Genomic DNA, 27029 nt, shown 5'->3' with positions numbered 1-27029 from the left:
CCATGCTCAGCCTCACTGGGAGGATGAGCCGGGCTGGGTATAGTATGCACCCAGGTGAGGAGGCCAGCCTCAGGGGCCCGTGACAGAGCTGAATTCAAGCCCTTCCAGATGGTTCGGCGCTCCCGCCAGGGTGGGCTGGCCTCGGCAAATTCCAGCTGGGGCCCCTGGAAGTTCAGGTCCAAGTGACGGGTGGTCTGCAGCCACAGCTAGAGAACGCGGCCAGCAACCTCGCTCTGCAGGGAGGGTGACGTGCATCCTCGAGAGCCAAACTCACAGGCCCTGTGCCCCCGCTGGGCTTGGCAGACTGCGACCCTTTCTCAGAGAAGGGCTGCTCCCACAGGAAGACGTGGGGTTCTTGGGTTATTTTAGATGCACGTGGGAAAATATTACTTTATATATTTGCATTGTGACTATATTTCAAGAGGTGGGAGTAGGGTGGGGCATTTCCTTGATGAAAGCAAGTTTCGGCAGGATTCTGCTGGCCGTGGTGTGCAAGTCAGGTTGGGAGCACTGGTGTGGAAAAGAGGAACGAAATCCTACGGGGAGGGAACCTGGGGCTGGACAGGGTGGTCGCAGAGCACATGGAGAGATAGCAAAGACACAGGGAAGAAAGAAATAGCCAGTTCCTCCTAGAGGTTGAAGGTGGAGGCAGACTCCAGCATAACGTCTGGGGTCCCAGCTGGGCCGTCTGAATGAAAAGTGGTGGGACGGGGCGCTTGGGTGGCTCAGTCGTTAAGCGTCTGCCTTCAGCTCAGGTCATGATCGCAGGGTTCTGGGATCGAGCCCTGCATCTGGCTCCCTGCTCTGCAGGAAGCCTGCTTCTCGCTCTCCCACTCCCCTTGCTTGTGTTCCTGTTCTTGCTCTCTCTCTCTCTGTCAAATAAATAAAATCTTAAAAAAAAAAAAAGAAAGAAAGAAAAGTGGTGGGAGTAGGGCGATGAGCAGGGCTGGGAGCAGGAACCGGTTGCTGGGGGGCAGAGGAGCTGGCCTCGCTCAGCTGAAGCCTACGGTGACTGTGCCAACATCCCTTGCTGAGCCCCGTGGGCACAGCCCCTGCACACGGGTGGGGGCACGCTGGAGGGACAGCAGCGACGTGGGGGTGACCCTGACACCAAGAGCGGAGGGGCTTCTTGAGAGAGGACAGGGAGGGGGCCCCGCGGAACTCCCAGGGAACCAGAGGAGGGTGAGGAGCCGGCAGAGAAGACAAAGGGAGAAAACAGGCCAGTGGGCTCGGAGGACTCAGGGCAGGTTCCGGGAGCTCGGGGGGATCAGGAGCACAGAGAGAAGGCAGAGTTAACACTGCTGAGAAGTCTAGGGAGAAGAGCTGCGGGTTTTGTAAAGAGATGGCCACACCTGGTTTTAGGAGAACGATTTTGCTGGGCCGTGGGAGGCAGAAGCCCCATTGTAGGTTCACACGGGGGTCTGGAAGGATTGCGAGAGTCGGGTCTAGAAAGAGAGGAGAGAGGGGTCTGGGGTTCCTAAGTAGGGAGGGTAGCAGGACTACTGGCAAGGCACCCGTTTCAGCAGGGAGGACCTGAGCGAGTGTGAATAAGCCAGGGCGGGGGGTCCGTGAACTTACATGGGAAACACATTAATCTTTATTTTCCCTCATTTCCAATTGAACTGTTTCCTTCAGTTACTAATGTAGGCAAGAAACCTCTAAGGATTAGCAGTTCTCATGGCCTGTGACCAACAGACCTGAGTTATTGTCACATCACATTCCACTTGTTGCAGATATCTCAAAATATCATTCATGCTAATTACTACTTTGAAATCATGGTAGCCATTGCACCCACTATTAAATGATCCTGTTTTCTAATGCTTTATAAAGAAGCACAGATCCTATTATAATAACAAAGCTTAAAAAAACATTGTATAGCTTTATTTCAATGTAAGTGTTTCCTATCATGGATATTATTCTCTGCATTTAAAAACAACATTTTGAGGGGCTCCTGGCTGGCTCAGTCGGTGGAGCATGCGACTTGATCTCAGGGTTGTAAGTTCGAGCCGCATGTTGGGTGGAGAGATTACTTAAAAATAAAATCTTGGGATGCCTGGGTGGCTCAGCCAGTTAGTGTTGATTCTTGATTTTGGCTCAAGTCATGCTCTCAGGGTCGTGAGATGGAGCCCTGCATGAAGCTCTGAACTGGGGCATGGAGCCTGCTTAGGATTCTCTCTCTCCCTCTGCCCCTTCCCACCAAACTGCTCTCTCTTTCTCTCTCTTTCAAAAAAAAAAAAAAATCTTAAAAGAATAATAAAAACATCATTTTGAGAAGAGTCCATCAGCTTCACTAGACTGCCAGAGAAGTTCATGGCACACAAAAGGTTAAGAACCCTTGGGTTACTGAAATGATGATCCTGGTAGCAAGGTCCAGGGATGTAGGGAAGGATGGGTGCAGAGTGGAGATAAATAGGTTAGTTTTAGAAAGGAGGGAAACTTCCCACTCTGAGAGTAGGAGGAGGGAAGTTGGTTGCCAGGTCATGGGCCTAGAGTGCTGGCAGGACCTCATCATTAATATATAAAATCACTTTTGTTGACACTGAACCTACTAGATGCCAGTTTTTGTTTATGCAAGACAATGAAGTGAGGGCAGGAGAGAACTTAGGCCCCTGAGGAGAGAAGCGAAGGTGGAACATCATGGGGTGGAAGACATTAAGGACATGTGGGCGGGAGCAACGTCCTGCCCCTCATCCCCCAATCCATAACTGAGGCCTATCTATCTCCCCTACTGAAGATCTGTCAACTCAGCCCACACCTTTGCCACCAGCACCAGCCTGGAGCAAATCGCCATTATCTCTGATCCAGACCATTACCATAGCCTCCCAGCCAGTTAAGTGTTATCTCCTGAATACCACGTCCAATAAGCTGTCCACAGCCACAGGGATCTTTTCAACACACGGACTACATCATGGTACCCACCACCCCTTCATACTCCCACTGGGACAAGTCATTTCCTCTGCCTCTCTTGTCTGCTTTAAAAGAAAAATGCTTCAGATAGCAACTTTGCATTAAATCCTCAGAAAGCTTTCCCGGACCTCCAGCTCATACAATTCCCTTATTACACACTATTATTGTACTGTCACGCCTCCTTTTAACAATTACACCAAACTGTAATTTTACATTTACTTGTGTGGTTGTTTGATCAATCTGGTCTCTCCTTGTGGCAGCTATGTGAGGGCTGAGCTAGGATCCTGTCATTCTTGTTCATTACTTTATCCCCAGCACCCAGCTTCATGACTGGCATTAAGCAGATGCTTAAATAAGTATCTTGAGGGAAAGAATGACTAAAAGACTGATAAGCCCACGGTGAGACCCGTGGACACCTCCGACCTCTTGAGTCTCGAATAACATGGGAAGCTGGAGGAACCATGACTCTGCTACTGTCATTTCCTTCTTCTGGAAGCCTGTATCCCCACCAGAAATTCACTGCTGTTGGTATGAGCCCAGTCTTCCCCATGGTGGCACTGCATTTAATTTAAAAGAACTTAAATTTCTGAAGGACTAACTCAAAGTAAAGCAAGGATGGAGCCTGAGGAAGGATAAGCAGCCCTTTTCCAGCACGCCAGGGTGATAAATGGGAAAAAAATGAAAAAAGGCAATGTGACTGATGCCTGCCATTAAGGTTCATCATAAGGCTCACAGTCATCAAAGAATCCAATAGTAGCTTCCGGGGAGCCCAGAGCCAGCAAGATGGGCCTGTCTGGTGCCATCGGCTCAATGGAGAGGTTGGTTTCACACTACGTTAGAATTTAAAATGCTGCCAGAAATTGGTCCTTGCTCAACTTCGCAATGTCTTAACTACCTGTCAGAGGAGACCACGCAGCCTCGACACTACAGATCTGTCCTTCAGGGCTATTGCCCTGTTAGTTCAATGAAGAGAGAAAAAACAACTTAAACCCTGCTTAATGGGTGGAGTCAGGATTAATAATAATATCAACAGCAAGATATATTTACAACACGTTTGCTATGTTCTTAGTACTTTATATGCGTCCCAACTCATCTGGACAAAGTAATCTTAGGAGGAAGTTACTAAAAAAATTCATAGGTTGAAGCCCTAACTCCCAATGTGACTGTATTTGGAGACAGGGCCTCTGAGAAGGTAATTAAGGGGAAATGAAGTCTTAAGGGTGGGACCTAATCCAATCTGACCAGTGTCCTTATAAGAAGAGGGAGAGACACCGGGGATATAGGAACCAACAAAGGCCATGTGAGGACACAGTGGAAGGATTGCCATCTGCAAACCGAGGAGGGAGGCCTTGGGAGAAACCAAACCTGCCACTGCCTTCGTCTTGGAGTTCCAGCTTCTAGAACTGTGAGAAAATAATGTTATTAAAACCACCGGTCTGTGGTATTTTGTTATGGCAGCCCTAGCAGACCAAAATGGTCAACTGAGTTCACCAACTTTAGAATTATCTATCTGCTCTCAGTGGTGGAATAAACATCTTTATTGCTTTAAAAACAACCCTAATCTTCTCAAAAAATTGTTGCTGGAGGGATGCCTGAGTGGCTCAGCTGGTTAAGCATCTGCCTTCAGCTCAGGTCATGATCTTGGGGTCCTGGGATCCAGCCCCGCATTGGGCTCCCTGCTCAGTGGGGACTCTGCTTCTCCCTCTCCCCCTTACCCTGCTCATGCTCTCTCTCTCTCTCTCTCAAATAAATAAATAAAATCTTTTTTTAAAAAAATGGTGCTAGAACAACTGGACATCCACATGCAAATAATAATACTAATCATCTAGACCCAGACCTTACACCTTTCACAAAACTTAACTCAAATAGATCACAGACCTGAATGTAAAACACAAAACTATGAAACTTCTAGAAGGTAATGTGGATAAAAGCCTAGATGACGTTGGGTAAGGCAATGACTTTTTAGAGACAACACCAAAGGCACAGCCCTTGAAAGAAATAACTGATAAGTTTGATCTCATTAAAATTAAACATTTCTAATCTATGAAAGGCAATGTCAGGAGAATGAGAGGATAAGCCACAGACTTGGAGAAAATACTTGCAAACTACACATCTGATAAAGGACTGTTGTCCAAAATATATTTAAAAAAAAAAAACAAAACAAAACCTCTTACAGTTCAACCATAAGAAAACAAACAACCTGATTTAAAAAAATGGGCTAAAGACCTTAATGGACACCTCACCAAAGAAGATATATAGACGGTAAATAAATATATGAAAAGACGCCCCACATGATATGTCATCAAGAAAATGCAAATCACAACAATGAGATACCACCACACATCTGTTAGAATCCAGAACTCTGACAACACCAAATGCTAACAAAAATGTGGAGCAACAGGAACTCTCAAACATTCCAGGTGGGAATGCAAAATGGTACAGCTCCTCTGGAAGACAGTTTGGCAGTTTCTCACAAAACTAAACATACTCTTACTATGTGATCCAACAATCACACTCCTTTTTGGTATTTACCCAAAAAAGTTGAAAACTTACGTCCACCCAAAAAACCTGCACACTGATGTTTATAGCAGTTTTATTCATAATTGCCAAAACATGGGAGGCAACCAAGATGCCCTTCAGTGGGCATGACAGACATGCCTGTAGTACATATAGACGATGGAATATCATCCAGCACTAAGAAGAAATGAGCCATCAAGCCATGAAAAGGCATGAATGGAACTTGGATGCATCCTACTAACTGAAAGAAGCCAATCTGAGAAAGCTACTTAGTATATGACTCCAACTTTGTGACATTCTGGAAAAGGCAAAATCATAGAGAATATTAAAAAAATCAGTGGTTGCCAGAGGTTGAGGGTGAGGAGAGAGGATAAATGCAGGATAAATGAGCAGAGCACAGAAGACTTTTAGAACAGCAAAAATACTCTGTATACAGACATCATAATGATGGATATATGTTATACATTTGTCCAAACCCACAGAATGCATGACGCCACGAGTGAACCATAACATGGAACTACGGACTTTGGGGGACACTGATGTGTCAGCACGTGTTCATCAGGTGAAACAAAGGTACCACTCCAGGGGCATGTTGGTCCTGCCAGAGGCCATGCATGTGGGGGCAGGGGGTATATGGGAAATCTCTGTACCTGCCTCTCAAATTTTTTGTGAACCTTAAACTCCTGAAAAAAATAGTCTTAATAAAAAAAGAAAATAGAAAAAAAGTCAGTCCTAGCTCTGCCTGCTCTTTTGGAGAAGTTTTATTTGACTTTTAGCCCCAGTTTCTTCATGTATAAAATAGGCCTAATAATCATCATCGCTACCTCGTAGAGCTAGTGTGAGGAGTTAAGGAGAGGGCATAGGAGAAAGTGTCAAACACAGTGGTCAAGAATCAGAATTTGGCCATTTCTCTTGGAAGCAGAGAGCCTATGAAGGTTCTTCTTACATTATTGTGTTGGCTTTTCCACTGGACTGAGTGAGGAAGGGTGAAAGGGCTCAGTTGCTTGTTGCTTTGTTGGATGAGACCATGCCATGCTTCATGAAGAAGGCCAAGAGCAGTGGGACACAACCAAGGGTTTGGTGTGCTGTACTGTTTACCAGGTCTTGCTGGTCAGGCTCAGGTCATCATGTCTGCAAAGCACCAACCTCACCCCTTGGTCCCACCTCCCTCCTGAAGTTGTGCATTATTCAGTTGCCTAGGGTTGCAGTTCATGAAGCTGCTCACTTCCCTGGCCCACACCAGAAAGGCAATCCCACAAGAGCACCCTGGCCCACTGCGCAACCACTTACCCACGTCGGCCCCGCTGAGTGCCTTCCCTAGGGGCCAGGGCCTCATGTCGATACTCTTCCCATTAATGGTGAGCGACTGCACACAGCCTTGAAAGCCTCTGTTTGTTCCTGTTGCTCTGACCAACCAGTATGCACTGGGAGCCCCACCAAGATATAGGGGCGTCCGGAAGGTAATTTTACTGTACTGGCCCTTTAAGAAAAATGAACAACTGTAACTCACAAACCAAAATTGAAAGCCAAAATGCAACAGATTTTAATGAGGGGCATGGTTAAGATGTAGTTCACAGCCCCACTGCTTTCTTCCATCTGTGTTTATGTTTACAACATTGACCCACTGGAAAATTAAACCCATGGTTACTGTAGGAAACCCAGTGAACTCCTCAGAGAGCTGTGTTTTGAGAAGGGATGGTTTTGGAATGCCTAGAAGGGAAGGGAAGGGAAGGTAGGTCAGAGCCAAGAGCAACCCAACAGGCAGGGCACCATGCTGGGCATCCAAAAAAAACTTTCTCTTTCCAGTCCTGACACCAACCTACTGTGTACCTTGGATAAATCATAGGGTTCTTGCATGTCTCAAAGGGTGATCATGCTAATTTGGTGTATATGTGGGTTAACACTCACCTTTTCCTCCCCTAGTCACCCTTATACTATGTCCTGCAAGAAATGTTGTGTGGGGAGGGGGCAGGATTGCCACACAGATTGTGTTGCAAAATATTTTGAAATTTGCTCATGGTTACAACTTGTGTGTGTGTGTTTGTGTGTATCTACAGTTAGGTAGGAACATTTCTAATCTTAGAGAAAACCACAATCTGGATTGCAGGTTTTGAGGTTACAAAATACAGACCTGAACATTAGGTAGGACAAAATTAAGGTGCCCTTCGTCATTTGTTGTTGTTGTTGTTTTTTATTACAGAAATATCTTATTCATCTGGATTAAAAGGGGCTGGGAAAAAGCATGTTGCCAGAATTTATAAAAAGTCCAGAATGTAAGCCACTGAAATGTAATCTTTATCTTTTAGACTTTTGTTGCCAACAAATAGAACATCTAAACCATTACTTTATCTTTCCTAATGAATAGATAAGAATCATTTATAAATAGTACACTGAATATGAACTAGGCAGCTTTAAAGTACTTACAGTGAATTTTAAGGATTGTTCACCAACCACTGGGCATACTGCTTTCGTTAGATGAATTGAGTGCCCTATGGCTTATTTCATTAAGATCTTCAGAATTCACTCCTGGATCCTATCTTCACTCTGCTCCCTGATCCAGGACCACAGCAGGGGCCTGACAACCCAACCTTTTTTTTCCTTTTCTGGAACATTACATGTATTGTAGGGTGGGTGGTTCCTCTGAGCCTCCCTTACAACATCCCAGGCAATAGTCCAAAAGGTTGGACTTTACCTTCCTCTGATGAAGGTTGCTTTGGGTTCTGGAGCCTGCTTTGCCTGCTATGCAGAGAATTGGAAATGCCCTGGAGTTTGCCTTCCCCCAGCACAGCACTTAACAGTTTTTGTGGGTGCCCAAGTGTGAAAGTCCAAGTCCCTTGCTTTGGGTTGGGATCACTCTGAGATGTCACTTAAACTACAGAGTTCTCCTACAGAATCAGGCTGAAGCCAGACCCGGAAGAACTTTGTAAACCTTGATTTAAGACAGAGTCACTATCTCCCAAGACAGTTTACTAAACATTCCACAGCTGCTGTCCTGCTTTTTCAGCTTGCTAGCAAGTCCTGGTAGTAGAGAGGCAAAGGTTGCCCTGGGTAGCCATGAAATTATATGCTTCTTGTAATTAATTCTTATATTCATTAAAATTACAGACCCATAGGATTGGAAAATATACAGAAACTCATATAGTCCAAGCTCCCATTGACTTCTGGAGCCCTTGTGTATCCCCACCAAAAGGTTTTGATAACATATTTTTTGAACACCCCCCAGGACAGGGAACTGTCTTCTGAGATAGTCGGTTGCCTTTCAGTACACCTTTGTATGATTAAGTGGAGTTAAAATCACTTCCTTAGGCTCTCCCCATTCAATTTCACTTTGGGGGTCCACAGAGTAAGTCCTTCTTCCCCCAAACTCTCCCTCTCTGATTCTATGATGAAAAGGCACCATCCACACCTTCACCTTCTTTTCTCCAAACTAAACAATGCTCCTTCAATCAATCATTCTAGGGATTTCAGGTCATTTTCCTGTTTCAATGACTGCCCTTTAAACACGCTCCAGTTTGTGGTCCTCCTGGAGTGCAATCACAGATCTGAATGCAAGCCTCTTAGAGGATCTGAGTTACCATTAGAGCACTGGAGGCAATATACATAGCTACTAGAATATAATAGGATTATCACCTCCATTTTTCTAGATGCTATGTCTCTATTACTGCAACTTATATAATTTCTTTAGCTTGTTGTTACCACATGGCTCTGTTTATTAACCTTTATTGAATTTCCTTGCTTTAAACCATAAGACATTTTCACATGTATTACTTCTATTACAGCTTCTCCATCTTATATTCACTGCTAGTATTCGGGATCCAAGTTCCAAGCTTCTTTATTCCTATCATACTTAATTGTAATCATATTAGGGCTATTGTCCTGGCATGGATGTGATTCTATAGTTCATTTATCCTGTCTCTTTCCCCTTAGAAATACATGCGTATATGCATAAGCAACCTCATATATGAATATGGATTCATATTCAGTATATTTGGATTCTTGTTCCTTTGGAACCACTGGGGTCCAAATTAATGAGAGTCAGCAAGGCATGGCCTTTTATAGAACATGTCTTGCCAGCAAAAAATAGTGAAAAGTCCAGGTAGGGAGGAAACCACACACATATACACAAAGGCCTTCTTGCTACATTTTTCCTCAGAGAATACAGACACCCACCTGATTATAATTACAGACTCGGTTCCTTGGCAGGTTGCTAATCCAAACTGTTTATTCTCAACAGGGTTCTAAAATTGCCCAGAGCATGACCAACATGTGAATACCTAGGTGATTTACTGAGTAGCCCAACAGTTAAATTGTTTGACCACTTCCTGTAATCATGGCCCCCCCAAAACGGTAGATGAAAGGATCATTCCTGCAGATTCAATCAAGTGAACTTCTCAGGACTGTTTTCTAAAGCCACAGGGCAACACCCTTGCCTTAAAAGCAAGCTTTGTGTTTGGCACTAATAATGGCTTCTATTCTTCCAATCAGGGCCTTCTTCTGCCCCCCTGGCTTTGATGTCCTTGTGGCAAGAGGACATGGCCCTGAGCACAAGGCCAACTGCATGTTTCTGCGCCCCCACAGTGATGATGCCTGCAAGTTCAACTCTTCTCCTCAGGAGATGTGGGATGGATGGGTGCCCTGAGCGTGCATCCTGCCACGTCGGCCTCAGTTCTCCGAGGGGGGGAGGGGGGGCCGGGGATGTTAATGGTGGGTGCTAGGTGGGCGGGCAGGGCGTGAGGCTCGCACTCACCTGGGACTGGCCTGACACCGGGGTGCCGTTGTTCAGCTGCAGCAGCCCTTTGAGCCCATCTCTGTAGAGCGTAACCGTGTGCCAGGCCCCTAGTTTGATTTTGCTTTCACTTATAATGATGGCAACCCCAGTTCCACAGTTAAACCTGTGGGGAGGAAAAGGAGAAAAAGGCTCTCTGATTAACCAGCTCCTTATGTGTTCAGACCCCACAGACAGCACTTCTGGGGCAATGGCTTCTTTGAGAATCAACCTGTTGGGTTATGTTTATGAATATCAAGAACCGTTTCAATCTCTGCATGAAAGAGCTAGATGCCTGCTCTCTGGGCCAGTCTCAGTCCAGTTATCTTTAATCTGCCCGTAGGTGCTTCAAATGTAGGGCCTTCTTCAACCTGATTTTCTCTGCAGCTTCCAAAAGGATGGGCACCTAAGATCCTCCCCCCACTCTCTCAGTGACTGCCAGATGCTTCAAGTGGATCCACGGTACAGCAAATTAGAACTTGAGTCTTTCTGCTTCCAGGTATTTCTCTGGGGACTTCTCCCAACTCCCAGATGACGGGCTCAGCGATATTAATAAAATGTTAAAAACACAAGTCTTCACACTCATCTTGGCAAGCTGGCCAGCACGGCCATCTGTGTTCAGCTGTGCCCAAACGCAGGTGCAGTTTCCTCAGGGGGCCCCAGCTTTGCGGGGAGGTGTGGGCAGAGGGGGAGCAGTCTCAGACGATTGCTTTATTCTTGTTTTTGTTTTCTTCCTCCAACTTCCCGATGGTGCAGGGTACCCAGTAGTCACTGTGCCTTACGTCTAGAATTCTGACCCTATCCTGTCAACTTCCAGATGGCCGCCACGTCACTTCCCTGTGGGTCACGAGATGGCCAGCACCACCAGCATCGTACTTCTCAGGACCTGCACTAACTGCAGCTACTTGTCATGGATTCCCTGTGGCTCCACGATCCTTGGTGGAGAGGAATGGGGTTGAGAGGCATGGCAGAGTAGGCTGATCTAGAGGGGGGCGGCAGAATCCGGAGGTGCAAGGCTGGACAGTGGCTACCGGCAAATCCCTGCCAGTGGTACACATCCTCCGAGTGTGAGAACTGCCGCCCCAGACCCTGGCCCAGCACCAAACTCCCATGAATCAAAGCATTTAGCAAAGGATGGGGAACCGCTGTCTTCCCCAAGTGGGATGTTCAACAGTCTTCTCCAGCTTGACCTAAAGTAATTCTGGGGCTGAAATAATCAAAAGACAATAATGGTTAGTGCTTATGGAGTGCTTGCCATGAGCCAGGCACCGCTCTAAGCACTTTTGTGTATTCATTCATTTCATCCTCACAAGAGTCCTGGGAGGAAATGCCAGCGCAGAGAGGTTAATTCACTTGCTGAAGGTCAGGCAGCAGAGAGATGGTGTCATCAGGACCTTAACCAGTGCACTAGGGACAAGGACAGGCTGAGCCTCACTGGTCATTCTCAAATAGGTGCTGTGTACACCCCCATGAGGGTGGCTAAAACACTCACACCTCCACAAAACTCTGCCCCCAGAAACCCACACACAGACTAAAGGTGGCTTCCAAAGTATATTGGGAGAGAAATGACCAGGGCTGGGGAGGAGCGCCAGACAGGACGCCACGGCCCCGGGTGGGGGGAGCTGAGGATGGGCTTTGGGCCTCTGGGAACCCTCAGGAGGTTGTAGGCTCCTCTCTGCTCCCCATGGCCATCAGTCTTATTTGCCACAGGAGACAAGAAGATCCCATCCTCCTACTCGAGCTCCAGGAGTGAAGGGACTGGATCGCTTGGGCTCCGTGTTGCATTCGCTGGACCTACGACAGTGCCCGGTATGCTGCAGGTGCTCCAGAAACGTTTCCTGCTGGATGAACGGTTACAGGGCTCCCGAACTCAAGCTTCAAGGGTGACCTGCAATCCTGATACGTCACTATTTAGTAAGCAGCTCCGTGCTCGCCTTATATACACCATTCCTTTATCTGCAGGAATCCATCCCATTTATATTTTATTCACACTATAAAAATGTAAACATAATGTAGGATGATATTAACAAATCCGTGGGGTTTCAGGGGGAGTTACCTGAACTGGAGGGCGCGTCGGATGATGGCCAGAGACATGAAATCGCCCCTCCCGTGTTCATTCTCCCCGCAGTAGAGCAATAAGCCATCCTCCGCCTCTGCCTATTGTTGGAACAAAAGCCACACGAACAATGAGCACCACCTGGAAACACTCATGAATATGAAACCTGAGCACTCTCTGTGGTCCTGTTTACAAAGGGGCAAACATACGGACTCCAGTGAACTCCCAGGTACCAATTCTCCATTCCTTTCCAGGAAACAAAGGGCAGTGGTATCAACAGTGGGTGAGGAATGGCAGTGAGTTGGGAGAAAGCTGGCTCCGCTTTTGACCTGCTCTTCCCTTGGCTTGGTGGGTCCACCAGCGGAGCTTCAGGAAAACCATGCGCACAGAGACCACCATCACAGGGGGCTGTTGGTATGTCCATCGAGTTCTATTTTCACCAAAGAGCATTCTGTTTTATTACTTTTTTTTTACTCTTTTTACTTCCCTTCCTCTGGAGAAGCATGCACATTTGCTTCTTTCCTTCTGTTAGGGGAACAGGATGATAAAATCCGCCCTGCTGGTAGACTAGGTTGGTTTTCACCCATGTTGGCTGCCCTAGACTGGGACGGATCATCTTTTGGACACTCAGCACTGTGACCATGACCTCAAAGGGGACTTGTTTCCAGATCTCCAAACCTTGCTGTGTTGTCTGAGATGCCCAAAAGAATAACTCTAAACTGAAGTCCCTGATTGAAATCTGATTTGCAGTTGATTCAGATCCAAGAGCATCCACTGGGCTCTCACTATGTGCCAGGGCTGTGTATGTAGCCATTTTTCTATTTGTTCGGTTATCATCATAGCAAGGATGACAGACATGTGAGCTCCCTTTAAGAGGGGTTTTGAAATGGGGAATGCATGATGCCTCTGAGATTCTGGTCTGTGAAGAGTCACAATGATGACTAGAGCCACAGCGCTAGGACCTGCATGCTCTCACTGGCCAGCCAGCCACTTCCATGGTTCAGCATACAGAACCCACCCTGCACTCAGCGGCACCCTTGAATGTGTGAATGCGCCCATCGTTCTTGCTACCCTGTGAACGTGTTTAAGGACAGACTCTGTGTCATATTTACCTTTGCTATTTACCTTCACACTTCCTGCACTCCCAGCCCGCCCCATTTGATATAGCACAATGCTGCGCTAAGATGTCCGTCCGATAGGCATTCATCAAACAACTAATCCTTCTTACCCTAAATTCAAGAGTAATTTGAAATGCCTGATAGGAGTTCTTCAGAGGCTCAAAAGTTACATAGGAGTGGCCAAAGAACTGGGGATACTGTATAACAATATCTGAAAAGATAAAAAGACAACATAAAAGCATACTATACGATTTCCTTACTTCTTCAAATGCAAAAATCAATTTATGACATTGCCTAGAGGTCATTAAGTGAAAACCCTGAAAATCTGTTACACCTAGCTTATTATCTTCTCTACTTTTTACACCTATGATTCTCATTCTTGGGAACTTCAAGCTTCAGAAATTCCTAGGGAGAAACTGGAGATTGTTAACTTGCTACCCTAAAAAGAAATCAATGGTTTCAAGACCACTGACACCTGCCTTCCAGCTGGACATCTGTGTAATGTAAGTTGGCTCAATTATTATCTTTCTTAACTTCATGCCCATGTTTTAGCTGCACTTTTTCAGTAGAGATGTGATCCAAGTAAAGTCTGCCTCCCCAAGGTGCTGTTAGGGTGATTTATTAATTGCTCCAAAAGTACTACACGTATGGCACATATAGAAACAGGGCGCTATTCAACTAGAAGCAATGGAAGTGGCCTTAGATTTTTCCTGGATAGCTAATTTAATTATGAATACATGGAAAAGGTGCTTATCTTAGAAAAAAAGCTAGAAGGAACCATGTGTGGAGCATAAAACTGCCCTCTGGTTCCCACTGGGGCCAACCCCCCACAATGTTCTTCTCCCCACCAAGGGCCTACCTTCTGAGCAGCTTGCACCACCTTTGCCCAGGTTGCAATGGCACCGCGAGCCCCCCCAGGTGTAGTCATTGGCACAAAAGCTATCAGCAGAGCAGAGCGTTTCATCACAAGACATGTCAAAGAGCCTTGGCATTATAAGCACACCATTCTTCCCTTTCCTCTCCACTGGAGTGGGCTGGGGAGCCACCGTAGTCGTTGGGAGAGATGCTAGGGTAGGGGGGCTGAGCCTTGGAGCGGTCTTTGGGTTTGACCTGAGTGCCATCTTGGATTCCGCCAAAAATTTCCTATTTCCTCCTTTGAGAGCAGGAAGTGGTTTCGCCTAAAGCCAGAGAAGAGAAAGGGTTGAGGATTAACACAGAGCACAGTGTTTGGACAGCCTTATTTACGGTTGATGTCTAATACTTGACAATACGGTCACTTTTGTTATTTCTCAAAACCCTAGGATGTAGATGGGGCAGATAGTACTGACCCCAGTTTATGGACAAGAACTTTAGGCTCAGGATTTTAAGTACCTTCCCTGTGCTATTCAGAAAATCAGTGGTAAAGCTGATATTACATGATTTTTATTATTATAATATCACAAAGATGTATTACTTTGTCAAGGAATTGTTCATTTCCTTGTAATAGCTGACTTTGTACATGTCCACTTGGTGGGAAATCTAAATATGTTTCTGCCAGATTGTGAAGTCAGCAGGCAGGGGCTGGCTACAGGACATTAGCATGGTCGGTACCTAGTTACTATGAATTTATGAGCACCTGGAGCCTAATACAGAAAATAAGTAAGTATTAAGAGCAAATGAGCCAATTTAAGTAAGTTTTAAGTGAGTTTTAAATAAAATGTTTATGGTCCATTGGTTAAATTGCCTTGTTCAGCATGAAAACAAAAACTCCCAGGTTTTACGAGCAGAGATTCTTGTTACCTCCTCAAAGGAAATATCCAAATCTAAGTAGTCTTCGAACCCGTCATCATCCTCACCAACTCCCGTGTCGATTGTGTAACGGGATCCATAGCGGCCACTTCCTGCTTCCTCACAGCCTTCACGGAGAAAAGAGCACACACTGTCAACATACTCCTTCCCTCCCTTTTCTATCCTAATTGAGCCATATACGGAGAGCTCTGTCAAACGGATCAGGATGTATTGGGAACACACAAAGAATTCAACACAAGAGAGGAAGCCTCAATGACCAAAAAATTTAAAAAAAAAGTTTCATCTCATAAGTACTAAGGAAATGCCAGTTAGTACCAGAAAGATCTGCCATTTTATATTGACAAGACTGGCAAAAAAAATGTAACTGTTGGGCAATAAAAGAATATTACCAAGGATGGGATCCATGGGGACTCTTTATACCCTGATGTTAGATGTATACAACCACTTTGCAAAAATTCTTGGAAATAAGTAGATAACGTTCATACCTTTTGACCCAGCAATTTCACCCCAACTTACAAAATCTGGAGAAATCCTCCCACATGTGTACCAGGACATGTGCAAAACACATTCATAGCATCAGAATTTATAATAGTAAAAAACATTTCAAATTTGCTATTTATAACAAATAGTAACACCCTAAATATCTGTCAACAGAGACTAGATAAGTGAATTATATTCTATCTATGGAATGGAATACTATATTGCAGGAGAAATGAATGAATGAGTACTTAATGAATCGACATGGCTTAATCGCACATTATTCCATGCAAAAAATGTAAATTGCAAAAGAACATATCCACTTTGATGCCATTTATATAAAATTCAACAGTAAGCAAAATTTAATATATTATTTAGGGATAAATACATATAATTAGAACTATATAGAACTAAATATATATATTTGTGTGTAAATATATATATGTGTGTGTATATATATAGTTCTAAACATATATGTAGATGTGTGTGTATATATATATATATATATATATATATATATACACATGTCTTAAACTCATAAGAAAAGTAGGACCATGACATAAATACCTGAGGGAAGGTAGAAGAGGGATATGAATGAGCTACAGGACACAGAAGCCTTTGAGTGCTCTGTAACAGTCTATTTCTTAAGACAGGTGCTGGGTACCTATGAGTGTTCATATTATCTTTATATGAACCCTTGATGTATGAAATATTTCACTACAAATTCTTTAAAACAGGAAAGAGATATTGCACTAGAGTAAACACTCCTATACCCAGAAAAAGGGGGCCCTACATGGCTATCTTGGGTGCCATTTCCATCCATCCTAGCAGGACAATGGGATCTTTGAGAACTGGAAGGTGGGCTGAGAAAAACTCTTAGGAGACAATACATGACATTGCCCTTTGAGGGATGGTCACAAAATCTACCGATCTGCAACCGTCCTGCCTTAGGCGCACACAGGTGGTACTCCCCCAGGGTCTGAGAGTCTTCCAAAGTGCTGCTCCATAGCACCCCCATTTCCTCCCAGTCAGTTTGGGCCTAGGTACCAACTGCCTTCTCTAAAGAGGACATACTGGGCACCAGCCCTGACAGCAGAAACAACTCTGGCAACAGAAACTGACTTTTGTAGGTTGCCAATGCTCATCAGACATTCAGTGTTTGGATTACTGGCTAGAAAAAGAAAAAGAAAGGATAGGAGGGAGATGTGAAAAATATAAACTGAATTTAAAGACATTCTGCTCTCAGAATAAGCTAAGCCAAACACCTTTCTCACAAAAGCAAACTCACCCTCCTTTAAGCAAAAAAAAAAAAAAAAAAAAAAAAAGCATGCAGATTGAAAACAGAGTTGAAGGACATGACAGAAAGAGGGTGTGGGAAGCCTTCTTGGTGGGCACACTGTTGACCAGAAATCTCCTCTGGACCAGGAAGAGAGAGACCGTGGTGGGCAGGTAATGTGGAGACAGCAGGGAAGGAACTGTTCTCAGGTGCTCAGGCACATTTTGGTGGAGGTGGGATAACATAGGGGAGGTGGTGTTCTCACCACCTTCACTTCAATTCCCCACAGTTTTATTTAAAATAGCCTACACGTCTGCTGAAAATTCAAGCCTGTTGATTCCAGGTTTATACCTGGATGCAAGTTCTCTTAAGCCACCTGCATCCAGCTGGCATAGCTGTGTGCCAGATGTCTTCATACAAAAAGCTAGGAAGCCCTCGAACACAGCTTTCCTCTCTCTTGTCTCTCTGAAGCCGTGCATCTTTCCACCTATCTCCTCGACTCTCCCTTTCTCTGGGTCCCTCTCTCACTCTCCGTTTCTATGTCTGTCTCTCTCATAGATTCACCATCGTCAGATTAAGGAGGAAAGAATCCATTTGGCAATCAAAGAACTATACATGAAGAGAGCTGGGTTTTGTCTCCAAGGAGCTGGTCTCTCTCTACCAAGGTGTTCTCCCTGCCCTGTGCACATTCTTGCCATTCTTGTACTGTGCTCATCAAAGTCAAGATTCTCTTCATTTCATCTTATGATACCCTATCTGAAAAATAAAAACTTTCAAAGACCACCACAAACTACAAGATAAATCCTAGGCTCTTGGTTGAGAGTTCAAGGATCTCAATGTAACCCCTCTTCCTCCTTCTTTCCCCCATCACCATCATTTATTGAAACCTACTGTCTCTCCACAATTAACAGGTATTGTTGTGTGCATGATGTAATACATTTCTAAACTTTACAATAATCCTGCAAAGTAAGAATGGTTAATTTCACTTTGTAGATAAGTAAATTGAAGTTCAGAAAGGTTAAATCATTTGACTAAGATCAAAGACTTTATAACTGGCCAAGCCTAACTCAAAGCCAGGTCTGTCTGGTTGCTACTTTCCCAGTTGCCTGTTAGAGAAGAAGCTACTATGGAGGTGGAAAGAGCCTGAGATTTAGAAAATTAATACTTATTGACCAGTTTTAGTGTGCCAGGAACTTTTCATACATTATTTCTATTAATCCTCAAAAAGTTCTGTGTTATTGCTATTATTATCTCCATTTTACCATGTGGAGATATAAGCTCAGAAAGATTAAATAACTTGCTCAAAGGCACGCAGATGGTAAATAGCAGAGCTAGAATTTGGTCTCTCTTTTGACTACATCATACTACTTATAATCTGACTCCAAATTGTGTTTTCAACAATTTTTCTCCTCTTCAAAATTCCTAATGGCCAAACTGGTCGACCAGTTATCTCCTTAATACATCTTGTGTTTTCTTATCCCAAGACTGGTTATTACTTTTTTCCACATTGCCGTATTTTCTTCCTCTCCTATATCCTACACAGAGCTTACCCATCCTCCTAATTGCATGCATCCTGTGGAGACAGAGCCAAATGTATATCATCAAAAGGCCAAAATCAAATGGTATTTTAAAAAGAGAACATCAGACGCTTCCAGAGAAAAGATGGTGATTCCACAAAAGATGGAACTGGCAAGACCTGTAGGACATTCCTCCATCTCCTCCTGGTTGGGGCCATCCACCCATGGATATGTGAGCTTAGAATAAACTTCCATAGCTTGATAAAATCAACAGATGTTTAAATTTTATTTCCACCTCTGGACTCCTGGCCCTGGAATGCAGCTCTTGTGTTTCCCAGCTCAGCTGTGTACCTCTTGAAGGCAGGAACCATAATTTTAGACTCCTTGATATCCCTTTCCATCATCCAATTAAGTCCATTTAAGTAACACTTCACATACTTTAAAGTTGAAGGAGACCTTAGACACCATCCAGTCCAAACTTCCCATTTCATAAATGTGTAAACTAAGGCCACAGAAGACAAGTGACTTGAGATCAAGGTCATACATCTCATTAGAAGATCTAGGACCAGAATTGGATCATATGACCCCTACTTCAATATCCATAACACCCTATCACGCACTTTTTGGTGCCAAGTATCTAAGATATTTCAGCCAGAAGAACATGAAAACACTGAAGTTGGGTGTAGGTAGCTGAGGTCTCCTCCTGCCCCTTAGCCCACCTAGGAAGTCTATCTTGAAGGAAACTCCTTAGAGAAAAGGACCATGGATGTGTTGCAGCTGCTATGGAATGGTACCATGATGAGACTGGAAATGATGCCAGATTCTCTGTTCTTTCTAACGAGTAGAATAAAGCATGTATTATTCACTGGATAAAGTCCTTTGGTATTTATAAAAACTGCTCTATTTTGACATGATATCACATATCTCTTTGAAGCCAGAGGCTACTGCTTGGTTTGGGGAAATGAAGGGTGTGAGATAAGGGTGGGGAAAGGAATATGGAATTATAAGGACTCAGGGTGTCCTTATAATTTGGCTCAGGTCATGAAGTCTTTGAATAGAAAGATCTTAGAGATCAGTTACCACAAGTCCATTTTACAGATGGGTAAACTGAGGCTCAGAGAGTCTATGTGACTTGCCCAGAGAGACAGCTCATTGGTGGCAGAACTGATCCAGAATTCTGGGCTCCTGATGCTGCTTTCCACTACCCTTTACAGCATCTCAAATTCCCCATCCCTCATCATAACCTGGGCTAATAGTTACTTCCCATTTTTAATAGGAAGGAAAGGAGCACAGCATGACTGGAAGGAACATGGAATAAAATTCTCTGCTCTTGTTCATGGATGGCCCCACCACCTCAGAGTCCAAATCCATGGCTTCCATGAAGTTTTTACCAATGCCGTTTCTAAGTGAACACGGAATGCACAGTCCGAGACAGTGATAAGAATTCTCTCAGTAGCCTGGGGTTATTGTAATTAAGGTACATAACATATCCCGTTCTACTTGGCATGCTGTTAATTAGGAAAAGAGAACATTAAAAAGGAGGCATTTATTTAGAACAAGAAAAGTCAAACCACTGACTGAATGTAAAATAAGTTCAAGGGTTCTTCCACTACAAGAAAAACTAATACACAAAATACAAATTACTACTAACAAGTTAAGGGTGATTTATTTGGCAAAAACCTATATGTTTATTTTTTATTTTTTTAAAGATTTATTTATTTGAGAGAGAGAGAGAAAGGGCATGCATGTGGGGGAGAGGCAGAGGGAGAGAGAGAATCCTGAAGCAGACTCCCCGCTGAGCACGGAGCCTGACTCAAGGCTTGATCCCAGGACCCTGAGATCATGACCTGAGCCAAAATCAAGAGGCGGCCGCTTAACTAACTGAGCCACCCAGGCGCCCCTGTATGTTTATTTTTATAAAAGCATCACAAGTGTTCTATAAATAGTGAGTTTCTCTGATGTATCAACATGGTGTAGTTGGAAATACCCCTGGTCACAGAATCCAAATAATTAGGAGAGGGACACAGATGACTATGTGACCCTGGGTGAGACACTTAATCTCTCTGGGTCTTATGTTTTCTAATAAAACAAAGAATGGGATTAGATTTGATGACCTACAGGATCCTTTCCAGTACTAACATTCTGTGACCCTGAAGTTTACACTTTTGATTTAGACATATTGTTGGCATCTGTTACTTCAAGCAAGGTTTGAAAAAGAAACAACTGGGGAATTTTATTTATGTGGATGAAAAAGAAAAAAAAAGGAGTTAGTTCAGCAAGGAAGTTACATGCTTTGGGGATTGTGGCTTTGTGTTCAACATTATGAGCCTCCTAGAAGATGGGATATCATGTATCAGCATTCATCTTCATTCATAAGGACCAGGTTATGTGAGGCCCTTCTCTTAACAGCTCTTGACAATGGATGAGAGAGGAACACTGATTGCCCACTCCTGAAGTTGTAATCATGCAGAAAGTTTCCCAAAATACTATTGGATTCTTGTCCAACCCCTTTGCCTCCCTAAAGAGGTAGAGACAATAGCCTAACTCTGGGTGGAAGCATTTGGTCCACATTTCTGAACTGAGTGAAGCTAATCTATCAAAGGACCTGGGGGAGGGAGGAGGAGTTGGGGGCAAATTCAGTCCCTCCCACCTCCCTTCTCATCCTAGAAAAGTGGAACGCAGTGACCTGGGCAGGTGTGACTTCTCTGCAAATGCAAACTTTCCTTCAAGTGGGCTCTTCCCTAGTCAGAGGGGAGTTCGCAAAACCCACTTTGTACCTTAGAGTAAGCTACGTTCTCTGCCCGGGCTTTATCGGAAATAAGGATGACAATTTGATTCTTTATCTGCTGACTATGCTGTCTTATTTCTAGTTGGTTCAGAAAGTGGACAAGGAGGACAAGTATTTTTAACTGGGCATCCTCAAAACCTCAACTCACCAGAAGAAGAATGGTTGGAGGAAAAGGGTCCCCCATGAAGCAATGTGTCATGGACGGAAACTGAGTCATCTCTTCCAACGCAAATATTCAAGACTCGGTTGGTTGGATGGAAAAATGACAGATCAGACCCGTGGCCTTTGTCCTTTTAGAGATTCTGTCTTACTGCCAGTTCAAGCCCCATCTCATACCAATTTATTCCTTCTCATCCTGCTCCAGTCAGAAAGAACATTGGTTCTTCTTTCAATTTGGGAGGCACATCATGCTTTCTCTGCCTCAGGGTCTTTGCACATGCTATTCTCTGTGCTTGGAAATCATCCCTCATTGCACATCTTTTGCCTTTTGAATCCTTATATCTCTGCTCAAAATCACTTTCTTAGAGATGTTTTCTCTGTACCCCAAATAAAGTCAGGTTCTCTTCCTATATATCCTCATGGTTCTCTCCTCTTTTACAGCATTATTAACTTGTAGTTACATATTTATCTGTGGAATGATTTCATAACTGTGACTCTCCCAATAGATTGAAAATGCCTTGAAGAAGGCAATACTGTCTATATCAGTTTCTAGTATAACACCAAACCTTACTCACTCCCTGGCACATTTTAGAAATTTACATTAAGAAATAAAAAGAGTGAACTTTTAAAATAATTTAGGCATGATAAAAATATATGACTGCAGCATTCATCTGGATCCTTTAATAGCAAAACTCTAGGCACAAAACTCTAGCACACATAAAGGTCTTAAAAGCTATCAATTCTTTCCAAGATCTTAAAGAAATCATTCCTCAGACTTTTCCTGGAAAATCATCCATACCCTCTGCCCCTTCTGGGGTGGGTCTTCCAAGCATTAAGTTGCTTTGGCTTGGGCTATATGCTTTAAGTGAAGTCAGTCCTGCCACCCTGACCAAAAATGATGGAACCAGGATCTAGGCCTGAGCCTAAGACAACCATATGCAGACCAACCACCTCTGAGAGGCCTCATGTGAAAATCTACCAAAAGGAGGGCTTCATATCCAAGGGCAAGGCAGATTTCAACCTTAATCCCTCCTCCCTTACCTCTTCTCTGTAGATACTATAGGAGTAAACATTGGATTTCTGAGCTTCCTTTGCATCTAGGGATGACTGTGAGGTAGTCTGAGTCAGTAAGATGCAAGTAGAAGTCTTCTGGAACTTTCCTTTCTACTATGTTGTCTTTGGCAGTGAGGGTGGTTGTGATGGCTGGAAGTCTAGTGCATTCCTAACTGAAATGAATTAGACCCTCTTCTTGGGAAATGTACCCCCCAACTGTGTGCATGCTGGGAGGCGGGGGCACAGAGCTCCCCTGTGATCCTGAAGGTCATTGGGAGAGACTTCTGGTTCTGCAGAAACTTAGCCTACTCAACATCAGCCTCGGCAGCACAGGGATTCAGAGTGTCTACAAGGACGCTGAATGGTTTCCCTTGCTCATTCCTTTCCCCCAAATAATCCGCCTGAATGTTTTCCTCCAACCTAAATAGATCTAACTAATCCAGGGTGTGTTTCTATAGTGGCAGGAGTGGGGTGTTGGGAGAGAGCTGCTCTAAGTACCAGCCATAGGCAGATGTGTTTGCTCATTTCTGTTTCATGCTTCATGAAACTCTCATCTGACTGTAGCTCAGGATGACACCCCAGGCGCCAGGTGACTTCTAGGGCCCTCACCTCAAAGTTTCTCTGACTCCTTTATCTTTATGCACACACACACACAGGACACGCCGACTATGCATAACCCCTGTGGGGTGTTGCCTTTTGAAGAACATAAACCTGTCAACCAAGCACAAGCCACTGTATCGCTCTCCCTCAGAGCTTCCCTTTCTAAAGGTAATGGGGCCGTGGAAAGGTAAGCAAATGGCCAGAAACCAAGGTGTTAGGCACCTACTTCTTTGCTACCTGCTGATGGAGGAAATACATAGGCAAAGCATAATACAAGAGGTTGCTGTAAACACAAGAGGCAAAGCATAATGCAAGAGGTTGCAGGAAAACCCAAGGCCATATTTTCATCACGCTGTGCTAGAAATTTCAGACTTGGAATCTTTGTGACTTCAAAGAATAATGAATAGTAATTCACTGACAACTTTCTGTGGCGATACCTCAGGACTCAAGGTGGAGTGGGCACTATTTAGATAGGCAATGGAAACATTTCTAAGCAGCCAACATAGTGGCTGGCATTATGAATTCAGTGTTATGTACATAGCAGGCACTCAATATGGATTTGTTAGGTAAGAGAATGACTGAATGACTGAATGTTCTCTTTGAGAGCCAAATCTTACAGTGTGCTCTGCACATGGTAAACACAAAATAAAAGTTTTCTGGAAGACCCCAGTTTTCACCTGGTCAATGCCAAATCGCCAAGTGTCTAGCCAGTCATTTTCACTGGGAGTTTAGTAGCAAAGAAAACTATTGTTCATAGTGTCAGGAGAATATGGCTTAAAAAGTGAGATCTCTCTCCTTCCCTCTCTCCCTCTCTCCTTCTCTCTCTTCCTGTGGGATAATTTGGCAGTCTATATCAAGCATTTGAGTTATTCAAGTTTGTAATTGTATTAGAAATTTATCTTAAGAAAGTAGTCAGATGTATTATAAATTTTCATTGTTTTTTAAAATTATTTTAAATTTGATGGCATGTGATATGTTCACGGGACAACGTTATGTTTGGAAAAATGGAGGTCACTGGCCCTCTTCACATGAACAGTAGAGGTAGAAGCAGGTTGGAGTTGGCTGAACAGTGCACAGAGGTAAAAAAAAAAAAAAGTGGTAACAGTGAATGTAGACAACACAATAACTCTAGCTTGAAAGAAAGCTGAGAAACAAGATGGGAGGGGGAGGGGTTGTGGGGTCAATGGAGTCTTTTCTGTGAGGATGGCATCCATGTTTGGGTGCTGATGAGAATGATTCAGAAAAGCTGGGAGGGAAAGATGGATCTTATAGGGGAAACTGGGGGTAGCAAACACAAAACTGATGTATATGGTGTGATCTCCAATGGGCCAGTACAAAACAGGGCTGAGTTCATACCCTGCACTTGGGACCCAGGAGACAGAGTAGAGAGCGAGACGAGAAAGAGGATAGGCAGCTTGCTGAGGGCTCGCGGTCTAGTGGGGAAGGAGACATGCCCGCACCCATGGCGTGGGATGACTGATGCCGTGTGTGGGAGCACCACTGTTGCCATGGACTTCCTGTGGTCTTTTTAAAGTGGCTTCACATTTGGGCATCAACTGTGGCCCAGGTCTCTTTTAGGTATTGTGATCACCAGATGGTTTAAACCAGAGATGATTATATCTTCCCATCCCTCCTCCCCAAGTTGAGACACTATGCTAAGAGAAATCATTACCATCACAAAATTCTGTATTTGATTAAGTGGTTTTTCAACAATGAGAGTGAAACAGGGACTGGATCATAAAGTGGAGTGAGTTTATCACTAACAGACCCTCAAGGATTTACTGAAAAGTATACTTCAGGAAGAAGAAGGAAAGAATAAGATGCAAAAAGTAACGGGCAGAGAAACTCATAAACATTTGGATAAATCTAAATAAGCATTACTATAAAAAAAAAAAGTCTAACCGGTGGCTATTAAGCAAGGTGGGACAAAAATACTGAGATAACATGTAAGACAAGAAAGAATTGACTTAGAATGAGGCTGGTAAGGTCCTTTTATTGTTTGTGATGAGGGTAATAGATATCGATTAACTTTAGACTATAAAAGGTTTTTCTTTTAAGATTTTCTTTATTTATTTGAGAGAGAGCAAGAGAGCTCACGCGTGCACATGTGGTGGGGAGAGGGGCAAAGGGAGAAGGAAAGAGACTCTTAAGTAGAATTCCCCGCTGAGCGGGGAGCTCAACTCAGGCCTTGATCTCATGACCCTGAGCTCAAGACCTGAGCCGAAACCAAGAGTCCAAAGCTTAACCGACTGAGCCACTCAGGCGTCCCTATAAAAGTTTGAAAGTTAACAATTTATGGATGGTAAATAAAAGAATGTATAATTCATCCTTATAGAGGGGGAAGGGAGGCTAAGAAAATATAGTCAATCCTAAAAAAAAAAACAACAGAAAAGAAGTGACAAAGATTCCCCCCTGACACCAAATAAAGAAAAAAGCAGAGTAAATAACACAAAATAAAAGGGTAGAAATAATAGAACATGTTAACAACTACAATAACTGTAAAACAAAACAAAACAAAAACCTTGCCATTTAAAGGATGGTGCTTGTCAGACTGGATTTTTACAAGTTAAGCTGTATATTGTTCCTAGAAAGTACCTACAACACAAGATACAGAGAGATCAAAAGTAAAAAAATGTAAAAGATGTTTCAAGCAATAGCTAAAAGGAAGCTAGTGTATCTGTATTATCATTGGACAACATAAACTTTAAGGGAAAAGAGAAGTAGCATCATTAATGTTAAAAATGGTTGCTAACTAATGATTAAAGGAATCACCAGGAATATAAGATGATTCTAAGCTTGTATGTACCTAATATTACAACCTCACATATATATCAAGAAAAAGATTGAGAGAAGTACAGGGAGATGTAGCGGGAAATTTTAATGTATCTCTCTCAGTAACTAATAGATCAAGCTGACAACATACAAATTTGAACAACGATATTAAAAAGCGTGATCAAGTAGACATATATAGAACCCTAGACACCAAAATAAGAGAATGCACATTCTTTTCAAAAGTACACGGGAAAAGTGCATGAAAAGAAAATTGTGACTACAAAAGTAAAAAAAGAAAGAAAGAAAATTCCACAAATTAAACTAATTTAAAACAGCCTTCCAAGTATAAGAGACCAGAGAGTAAGTGTAACAAAAGTGCACTAAAAGACTTTGGAAAGATCCAAATAAATGAATGAGATATAACATGGCCATAAATTGGATAAGTCTATATCATGAAGATGACAATTCCTCCAGAATTAATTTATACATTCAATATAGAATTCAACATAATTCTGATTTTTAAAATCCTAATAGAGTTTTTCATGGAATCAAAAAATTTATTCTAAAATTTATGTTGAAGAGCAAAAGGTCAAGAAAAGACAGGGCAATTTTGAAGAAGAATGAGGTTGAGTAGAATTATCTACCAGATATCATGCTTCTATACACCTGCAGAAATTAAGACAGTGTGGTATTGATGTAGGGATAAAGAAATAGACCATAGAACTCAGAAACAGATCCATAAATGTGTGGAGATTGGATATACAGAAAGATCCCATTACAAATCAATAGGAGAAAGGATTAATGATTCAACAATTGGTGCTGGAGAGACTGGTTATCTATATAATATATATATATATATATAAAGTTAAGCTCCTACTTCTCCAGGCCTAAAAGTAAATTTCAGGTAGATTGAGACCCTGAATATGAAAAGCAAAATTTTCAAGTTTTTAGGATAAAATAAAATTTTGCTTAATGACCTTGGAAAAAGGAAGTAGTTTAAAAAAACACAGAAAGCATAAATCATAAAAGAAAATTTGAGATATTTAACTACATTGAATAAAATAATTTTGTTCATTAATTGATACTATAAGTGAGGTGAAAGATAAGTCACAGGCTAGCAGAAGATATTTGCAACACATTACTGACTAAGGATTAGTATTTAGATGTATATATTAATGCTTATTAATATATACTATGTAATATATATATATATACTATGTATATAATTGATGTATC

General features: G+C 43.1%; 1 protein-coding gene across 3 annotated transcripts in view; it reads right to left on the bottom strand.

Moving 5' to 3' along the window:
• Positions 1 to 27029, bottom strand: part of EGFLAM (EGF like, fibronectin type III and laminin G domains) — a 175177-nt gene that overhangs the window by 36042 nt on the left and 112106 nt on the right. For all 3 annotated transcript variants that reach the window (XM_078066657.1, XM_036111083.2, XM_036111084.2), the window contains exons 8-13: positions 15143 to 15258; positions 14223 to 14541; positions 13474 to 13574; positions 12246 to 12346; positions 10172 to 10316; positions 6715 to 6904 (exon numbers count right to left, since the gene is read on the bottom strand). In XM_078066657.1, the coding sequence (XP_077922783.1) occupies positions 6715 to 6904; positions 10172 to 10316; positions 12246 to 12346; positions 13474 to 13574; positions 14223 to 14541; positions 15143 to 15258 (972 nt within the window). The remainder of the gene's footprint in view (positions 1 to 6714; positions 6905 to 10171; positions 10317 to 12245; positions 12347 to 13473; positions 13575 to 14222; positions 14542 to 15142; positions 15259 to 27029) is intronic.

This window comes from Halichoerus grypus, chromosome 2 (assembly GCF_964656455.1).
Source record: "Halichoerus grypus chromosome 2, mHalGry1.hap1.1, whole genome shotgun sequence".
NCBI classification, from domain to species: Eukaryota; Metazoa; Chordata; class Mammalia; order Carnivora; family Phocidae; genus Halichoerus; species Halichoerus grypus.
Note: the sequence above shows the minus strand (reverse complement) of the source record. Positions and strands in the feature narration are given on the sequence as shown.